This window comes from Gallus gallus, chromosome 6 (assembly GCF_016699485.2).
Source record: "Gallus gallus isolate bGalGal1 chromosome 6, bGalGal1.mat.broiler.GRCg7b, whole genome shotgun sequence".
NCBI classification, from domain to species: domain Eukaryota; kingdom Metazoa; phylum Chordata; class Aves; order Galliformes; family Phasianidae; genus Gallus; species Gallus gallus.
The window spans coordinates 28,587,603-28,596,785 of record NC_052537.1 but is presented as its reverse complement, the minus strand read 5'-3'; the positions used below and the strand labels follow the sequence as shown (position 1 = coordinate 28,596,785).

General features: G+C 53.3%; 1 protein-coding gene across 18 annotated transcripts in view; it reads left to right on the top strand.

The window, feature by feature from the left end:
• The first annotated feature begins 105 nt into the window (after window positions 1–105).
• The window catches only part of AFAP1L2 (actin filament associated protein 1 like 2), a 55,443-nt gene continuing 46,365 nt past the window's right edge, over window positions 106–9,183 (top strand). For all 18 annotated transcript variants that reach the window (XM_040703010.2, XM_015288947.4, XM_040703008.2 and 15 more), the window contains exon 1: window positions 106–224. In XM_040703010.2, coding sequence (XP_040558944.1) covers window positions 209–224 — 16 coding nt within the window. In that variant the 5' untranslated portion in view covers window positions 106–208. The remainder of the gene's footprint in view (window positions 225–9,183) is intronic.

Here is a 9,183-nt window from a genome sequence, read left to right as displayed (position 1 = left end):
CTGTGACAACGCGGAGCAGACCCCGGCCGGGCCCGGCTGCCGCTCCCCGCTCCCCACCCCGGAGCCGCGGGGCGGGGCGGGGCGGGGCGGCCCGGGCCGGGATCCGGTGCCGGCGGCGGGCAGGCGGTGAGCGGCGGAGCGGTGCGGAGCGGAGCGCGGAGGGCAGCGCTGTGTCCCGGAGCGCCGGGGAGCCCCGGCCGCGGCCCCTATGGAGAAGTATAAAGGTGAGGAGGCGCCGCGCGTGTCCGTGTCCGTTGCTGCTCGTGGGCAGCGGCGTTGGAGAGGAAGGGTCTCAGGTGGGGCACTTGGATCGCCGTGCCCGCGAGTGGAAAACCCCGGTGGGGATGGAAAACCACGAGTGGGGCCGGGCGGTGCGAGCTGCGAGTCGAACCCGTTTTGCTGCCCGAAAAGCTTTGCCGGGGTCCGTCTGCTGCAGCCTTCCCGCTGCCTCCCCGTGCAGCGATGCTCGGGCACGGCACCGGGAAGGGCTGCGGGCGGCTCTCGGAAAAGTTCCCCGCTTTGGGAGCCCCGCGCCTATGGGAGCGCTCGGCCATTTCGGCCGCTGCTGCTCGTGATAACCTTCCCGGGGGGAGCGGAGCCGGCGGTGGGAGCCGCTGCGGGTAAATGGGGCTCTGCCGAAACCGCCGCCCTCCTCGGGACGCCTGGAGGTGTGAGAGGGGAACTTGGAAGTCGGCACGCGTGTGCCCGCCTGAGCCCATTTGCGTTTGTTTCCCTCCAGTTGGCAAGACGTGGTTGAAACTGAGCAGATGCATTCAATTCACATCCCTTTTCCTCTAATCCTTCTTCAGTGGGGCTTCGTATAATGTCAAGGTATCGCGATGGCTGAAGTTAATCTCTGTTTTCTGCCTGTGCTGCACGAGCCCTGCGGCGCCCCAACGCAGCCTGTATCAGAGCCTGAGGCACTGAACCTCCTGTTGCATTTTGGTTCCCGCTTACAATCGATGCTTCACAAACCCGATAAGCACAACAGCAGCGTACTGCTGGGGTGACCTTAAGGATGATATTACAAGTCAAAGATTGTGCAGCTTTTTTTATTAAATTCTGGCAGGGTCTGCACAGTTCCATTCAGTTCCAGCAGCAAAGCAATGGATTCATTAAGATTCAGCTATGTTTTGTATGTTGTCTTATTTAAATATGCACACTGCTCCTTCAGAGCAGCGGGGATGTGTTCTGCACATGTGGAATGAATAGCAAGTGCTGCGATGGTGGGGGCTTGCCAGTGCCTTTGTGCCAGTGGGAGCGAGTGTGTGCGTGGGAGCCAGCCCAGCATTAATGAGGGTGCAGAGGGAAACGGCCGTGTGGGTGGGAGCTGGGCCTGGCCCTGCTGGCAGTGTGGAGGGCACCCCCGAGGGAGGGTGCTGAGGAGCAGGTGGAGAGAGCAGTGAGTGGCAGTGAGTACAGGAGAGGTGCGTGTGCTGGTGGGGATGGATGGATGGGAGCCTTTGCCACCAGCTGGACAGAGCGCTCGTGCAGGGAAATGCTGTGATGCCGGAGATGGGTGGAGGCAAAGGGCACTGTTAGACTCTGTTAGTGGTGTTTAGGGAGGAGGACTTTGAACTCTAAGGCTCCTTCTATCACTTGGAAATGAAGGTTGCAATCATCAGCAGACAGCAGTGCTGTTTTCCTTAAGTACAGGCAGGGATGTGCTTTAATTCCAGCTCCCAGCTGGCACGCAGGTGTCCCTGCTGCTTCAGAGGGTGACACACCACAGGAATCCAGTTGGGCAGACGTGTGGGGCCGGATGGGTGCGAGCCGCGGCTGGCAGCCCGTGGGGTGGCACCAGGAAGGGCTCTGGTGGTAAAACCCTCCTGAGAGCTACATTCCTTTCCCAGCCCCTGCCAATGGAGGTGTGGGGACAGCTGCGCAGGGGAGTTCCTTGGAACTTATTAGGTCTTAGCAGGAGCCAATCGGTGGTGTGGATAAGGATTAAAGGGGTGACTTGGTAGGAAGATGAGGTGTTTGCTTGCTAGTTATTGTGACTGGACTGGGAGGAGATCTGGGTGTGGGCCTGTTTGGGACTCTGTGCACGTGTTCTTTTTAACAAGTTCTTGAAGATACACAGAGATATGACTGGGATTAAACTGTGAAGCAGAGAGGGCAACGATAAGAGCCATGATAATGGTCTGAGGCCCTTTAGAAAGCTCGGTTAATCAGAGTTCAAATTGAACTGATTCAAATGAACATGATCCACACTCCATACAAGCATATGTGTTTTCTCCTCAACTGAGCACCAACACAGCTGTTGTGCTCAGCTAATTGTCCTGGTGCACCTGGCAGCTGGAGAGAAATGGGGGCGGTCAGGGCCCTGTACCAACCCCAATGCAACGCTCAGCTGCTGGGCTCCGTCCCCTTTGATTAACGTTGATAATGAGCGAGTGACCTCAGTGGGCTTTGGAGAAGGGAACGAGCACAGGAGTCATTTGCTCAGCAGGGATTTAGGAGATGAAACCTATTTTTGGGACAGAAACCGCAGCCTGTCTCAGTGATACATCTGCTGTGCCCTTCCAGCCAAGCCATCCCACGCACCATCGCTGTGCCAGCGTCATATTTCTGTCTCAGAGATGGGCAGAGGGTGCACTACCCTTCAGTCCTGCTGCTCTGGTGTCTGCGTGGTGTTTATTTCCTGCGTGGGGCAGCTCTCACCCCTTCGCACACCTTCCCTGCTCCAGCTGCGTGCATGGGATCCCTGTGAATGAGTTCTTTGTGCGCCAATCGCTTTCACTGAGTGCCCACAGCACAGGGAGGACCTATGCAAAAGTGCTGCTGCTTCTTGGAGCGTGGCTCCAGCTCCGGACAGGGGTGGGGGAGCAGTATGGTAAACTCAGGACCCAAACCCCAAGCTCCCCTGTGTGTGGGTGATGCATTCCTCCCAACCATCCTACCTGGCTCAGAGGAGTCACTGTCCCTGGGAGGCTTTCAGGAAATGAGAAGATATGGCACTGAGTGATGTGGCTTAGCGGGCACGATGGTGACAGGTTGACAGTTGGACTGGATGTTCTTAGTAGTCTTTTCCTATCTCAGTTATTCTAAATCAGGTATGCTGTTGTCTTGAGAGCTTCCTACCTACTTCCAAACAACCTGCCATGCCCTCTGAAGGGCAGGAGCCAACCGAGGCAGTCTTCAGGCACCAGCCACCAGAGAGCCCAGAGCTGTAGGGGACGTTTCTGAGGAGCAAAACTCAGCTGTGATTAATCACGATGCAGAGCATAGGCACCTGGGCCGTAGGCAGTGCTCCCTGAAGCACAGGGCCAGTGCCTGCAAGTGAACTGGGTCGCTGCAGACCCAGAGCCGGTCCGACGGGCTGCCTGCTGGTGTTTACTCGTGGTGGCAGGTGAGTCATCGCTGCTCTGCTCCCGGGTCAGCAGGCAGGACGTGTGCTGTGCTGTGGTCTGCCTGCACAGCTTGAGGGTGTCTGGTCTGCTCTGACCCCAGGATGCTGCGGGTGCCGGCCCTGCACCTTGCTGGGCTGAAGTGAAATAAAGGCTGGTGCTGCACCCGTGGGACACGTAGTAAGCATTCAGCTTCAGCCCTGCACCACCCCAAAAGGCAAGGAGCGGGGCTAAAAGGCACTGAGGCACCGAGAGCAGCTGCTGGTGCTGGAGGCACAAGTGGGGCAGTTCCTGTGGGCACTTGGGCTCTGTCAGTGGGGCTCTGGCCTCAAGCCCTAAACATGCAGGTCAGCATGCACAGCGTGCTATTTCTTTCTCCTGTTTTTTTCTTCTTCCTCCACTGACCTATTGACTTTTTGTGGGCAAAGTTCCATAGAAAGCGCATCTGAGGATGGTTTGATGTATGGCAACATTGTCTTCAGTTATGAACAGCTCTGTCTGGAAGTAAATATCTCGGAATTATGGGATCAGGCTGAGACTCCCACATAATGCATGTGTTTGCGGCTTGTGATTTAATAGAAGCCAGTATGTCCCCTCCTTGGGTGGACTGTGCTCTGCCTTGCATAAAGATTTTTCTGCTGTCTTTTCTCCCCGCTATTTCATTTGGATCTGCTTAGGATGAAAGCAGTGCAAGGCTTACAATAAGCCTGGGAAGCAGAGACCCACCAGCCCCAGCTGGCAGCCTGGCCTGCGGGCTTCCTTCTGCATGCAGGAATTCAAACCTCCCCCTGAGACTGTGGGAGCAGCCACTGCCCCCAGCACGGGGTGCTGCATGTGGTTCTCCTCTTGCTCTTGTGACTTGGGATTAAAAATATCTTTAGATGCTCCATCTCACTAATAATTAATGGCTCTGGGCTTCTCGGAATCGGCACAAAGTTTGGAGGGTAGAGGTGGGCTGCTCAGCAGCCTGGACGCTCTTGGGAGCTGCTGGCATAACGCTTTGGCAGCAGTGCTTTGAGCAAGGTGGGTCCAAGCTAGGAGCATGCTGCAGTTTGTGCTCAGGCTATGGCTCCAAGCCTTCTCGTGTGGATGGGGCTCGATGGGGAAGTGAGGGTACAACCTCCTTCCTGGGGCTGATCTGCAGGAGGCAGGTGTGAGGGGAAGTGTGTGCACAGGCTCCTGTGGGCTGAGACAAGGTATCTGCGAGCACATCTCTGATCCCTAGTCACACTGTTGTTATCACTGAAAAGCATGAGAGCTATTAAGGCTTGGGAAGAAGGAGCTGGCTCGCACAGAATGTGAGTTACACAAGGGTTTTGCAATGTCACTGGTGAGCTGAACGTCTCTCCACAAATGTGTTTGAAACGTGGAGCCTCTTTGGGCTGAGGAATGCGACCGAGCCAGCTGCGGCCCCACCGGCTTCCAGTAGCATCCATTTGTCATTTGTTGGAGCAAGGCAGTGCGCGTGTCCAGTCAGCGTGGTGCCAAACAGCTCTGACTTCCACTGGTCCCACTGTGTGTGAGCGGAAATCGGTAGTAGTGCAGGGATGCTCTTTGGAAATGGGTCCATGGTCACAGTGGTTATAGTTGGCCACCACCTGCAGCTGTGAAAGTGTGCAAGTGCAGAAATGTGGGCTGCAGAAGTGGCGATGTGGCAATGCCAGGCTGCGGCGGACAGCTGGAGGCCATCTGTCCCCTCCATCAGCTGCTCCATCCCTGCAGTTTGGCCGAGGAGTGTATCCTGTCTCCTCTGCTTAAATCTGGTGTCTTCAGGGATGTTTTGTGTCTTATTGCAGCCTCTAAAAATGTGCCTGCTCATCCTGAAAGGTGGAAACTTCTGCTGCTTTTATTGTCATATTTCTCAGGCCTCTCCGTTGCCCTGGGCTATACAGAATCAGAGAGAGAGCTGAGGTTGTGATGTGCTATTCCACATCTGCTATAGGATTGCCTGATCTTGGCAGCTGATGAGGTATGAGAAGCCCCACATGAGAACTGTTCAGGCTCATTGGGCTCACCTTGTTGCCATCAGCCGGGCTAGAGATGGACTGCATCCTCCTCCTCACGTCGCTTCAGAAGCACAGGCTGCAGGGTTGGATCCCAGCCGGCTGTGTGTGACCTGTGGGATCTGGGATGTTCCCCCATCCCAGTGTTTGTGCTCCCCACTTCCCTGAGCAGTGGTCAGAGTGCAGTGCTGGTGATGCTCAGCCCCCACAGTCCCCCTTCTGTGTGCACAGCTGTTTGGCCAACGAGGAGTTGTGCTGTTGCAGGGTGAGTGCTGTGTGGGATGTGAGCCTGCTGAAAAGGCACACCCCAGGTATTCTCAGAGGCGTACAGCAGATGTGCACTCACTCACCTGAACGCAAAACCAAAAGGCCACATTTCTTCTCACCAATGCCAAACTGCACCACTTAGCAAAGCGATGCTTGTAAACGATTTACTCTTCGATTAAGCACGGTATTGTTTCATATAAACACAGGTTCTCATTGCTTCTTCAACTTTATCCCATCTCCTCTTTCCAGTCATGTTACAGGACACACGCACAGCGTCTTTCAACTCTCGAGCAGTGCTGGCTGATGATGTTACCAGTTCCGCAGTTGCCACACCAGTTAGCTCTGCTGCTGCAGCTTTGAAACTCTCTCCCTGGCGAGGAGAAGACTGCTGAAAGGAATTATTCCCTTGTTGGTACAGATTGCCTCGATGTGCTGTCACTGATCTGGATGTCCATAAGTGTATCAGTGCTTGCAAGCGTTGCTTGGCTTGTGTCTGAATCTGTTTGAGCCATAGGGACTAGTTCTAGGAAAGTTCCCCAGGTCATGTAAATCAGTCGTGAAGTGTTTCTTATGTTTCTTATGCTAAGCTTCACTCCTGATTTCTGGGTTTTTGAATTGTAATTCTGCCTCTGATCCTGATCAGCAGATGTTGAGGTGCTGTTAATGCAGTCTGTCATCTGAGCTCTTAGATCGTGGCAGCTAGTCCCAGCTCCAGCACAGCAGGCTCTTGATTTAATCACCTCTATATGCCAAAATCCTTATCAAATCTATCTAAATGGGCTGCCCTGGGTAATACTGCTGATGTCTCCTGGCAGTGTGTGAAATGGAGTGGAGCTGGGTGAGGATGCGGTTGCTTCCAGGCTGTGTCTGTTAGCACTTTGTGCTAGATAACTTCAGTGAGTGTAGTTTGCAGCTCGAGCTGCTCAAGCAGATGCTCTCTTTGAGTGCGGAAGAGGTCTATTTCTGGAAATTGAAGTGGGAGTTGGCGGGGTGGGGGGAAGCAAAATGGCAATCAAAAGTTATACATTATAAAGCCTGTCTGGCTGAGAAGAGAAACAAATGCTTTCACGACCCGGGATGCCTCAGCGTTCCCAACAGCAGGATGATTTATTTGTAGTTCTGATAGCTCTCTGAGCCTCTAAGCCAAAAGAGCAGCAGCAGTTCTGTTCTACTGCTGTGGCTGAGTGTAGGGGGCTCTGGGCATTACCCAGCCTGAAAAACTGGTGCTGCGGGAAGGGAAAGTGGGTATGGCTGTGGGTTTGGGCACCTCTGGTCCTGGGGCAGCCTTCATAGGTTTGCCTCTGGCTGAAGCAGCATGGAATTGAACTTTTGTGTTTGTTGGCTATGTCAGCCTTCCTTCAATTCTTTGGCTTGAATAATGACATCCCCCTTTGGTTCTGTGTGTGCTATTTGCTGCCAGTGTCATTCCAGTTGTGATGATTCTTTTATTCTTGTGCTGGTTGCCTACCAACATCATGGGTGTTTGAAAGCCTGGGGACAAACAGGAGCACGGCCACGGGTGGAGGACAGAGAGAGGTGCTTCTGAGCATCCTGTTAATGCTGAGCATGCGATGAGATGGGTATTGCTGCCGTTAACGTAGGCAGTTCTGTCTCTCTGTGAAACTGAGTGTTACTACAGAGCTGTATGAAATCTGTGGGCTGCTGTGTGCCACTTCCAGATGTCATGTTCTTACCTCTGTCAGATATTTCGTGTCTCTGTGAAGAAATGGCTTGATCTGCATGGTACTCCTATGCTCTCTTTTAAGGTATTCTTATAATGTTTAATATGGTCAGACAGCCTCCCACTGTCACTCTTCATTAGTTGCAAAACCTTCTCGGTTTGCTTTTGTTCCCATGCTGGACGGACGTTTTTGTTGGAAATGCTCTGTTTTCAACATATGTTCCCGTTTTTCCTGACAAACATGAATGTCTGTTGGCCACATCGAGAGGAGGTGGGAAAGGCCAAATTCATTCCTGGTGTCCCTTTAGCACAGCCAATGGATGGACCGCAAGGATCAGATTGGATCTGAGGTTTAGGTTGGGCTTACTGAAAGTTTAACCAGTTGTTATTGATAGGTTACTTTACTGATTGCACTAGAAATACTGTTAAGATGCTTTGGCACACCAAGAAACCAAACTTTCAAGTTAACAAAAGCTGATGTGTGATAGAGGAGGAATGCAGAGCTGGCAGCATATTCACCCCGCAGAAATGCCGGCGCTTCCGGGTGCTCAGAGCACAGGCATGGCTGACCCTTGCTCCAGACATAACTCCTCGGACCGTGAAAAACAAGGAGGCTTGAGCACACTGGGGACGGGCTGTATGGAAACACAGCCAAACCCTCTGCAAAGACCTCAGCCAGGGCTGGGAGCCCCGCTGCTGAGAGACCCCATCAGTGCTCCACATCTTCATCTTCTGCTCAGCTGTGATGAGACGGGGCTCCCGAGAGCTTCTGCTAATCCCAAATTCTGCATTGGAATTTCAGATTTTCTTTCAGCGCTTGCCCGTAAGATCTCCTTCCCTTGTTCATACATTCACTTTTTGTCTGCCTTATTCCCAAAAGTGCAGGCCTGCTCTGCCATAGTATGGCAAGAAGGAAGTAAAATATTCCCTTTTTACTATGCAAAGGGAGCTGCTGCCTAGCGCAGAGCTGGCTTCTAGATGAAAGAGTCAAATGCCAAACTGTTCTGTTTCAGTTTGAGCAGGAGCAGCTTTGATCTAGAAGAGATGACTCAGTCAGTAGCAGGGAGCAATTCTTTATAGTGAATTCAGAAATAAAGCCTTAAGATCTGGGCTGTGACGAGTCAGTCACAGCGTATGTTATGTGAAAATGAAAACCATAATGTCTGAAATGAAGTGTGGAAGTTTTCTGAAACAAAAGAAAAAAAAAAACCAAAACACTTGTGATATTGGTTGCCAAGAGCCGTCCTGCAGCCAGAGAGGGTTGGGGTGGGGGAAGATCACTCCTACAGCGATGGGAGCAGTGAGCAACGTGGACAAACCAGGAAGGGGAGAGACTTCCTGCACTGCAGCTCAGGCCAGAGGTGGGGCCAGGATTAAAATCTGGTTCTCTTGGACCTGAGTCAGACTCCATAATGCATGTTTGCAGCCTTGCCACCCTGATTTGATGCAACTCCTTTGCCACCGCGCTCTGGAGGAGAAGGCAGGTGCGGTGAGGCCTGACTCGGTCACAGGGTCAGCTCCGGTTGTGTGGAGCAGGGATGGCCAATTCCTTCTACTGAGCCGCTTTTATTTGGAGCCAGGTGTCCAGCCCAGATCCATGCAGCTGTATTTTGTGGCACCGCAGCTGCCCCAACAAACACAGCTGGACCTGGGCTGTATCACAGTGCAGGCCGCAATGCGCAGGCATGCATGGGGCTGGGTGGCTGGGTCAGCGTGCTGCGTGGCCAGGAGCTGGGGGATGTGGTGAAATACATCTGGTGTGAGGCAGCAAGCTTTGGCAAGTCCCAGTGCAAAAGTGTCACTGGTGCTCAGTATTTCTGCAGCTGTACTCTGCGTTCAGTGTCTGTTTTGTGCTGCTGTTGTCCTCTGCGGGTTAAGAACA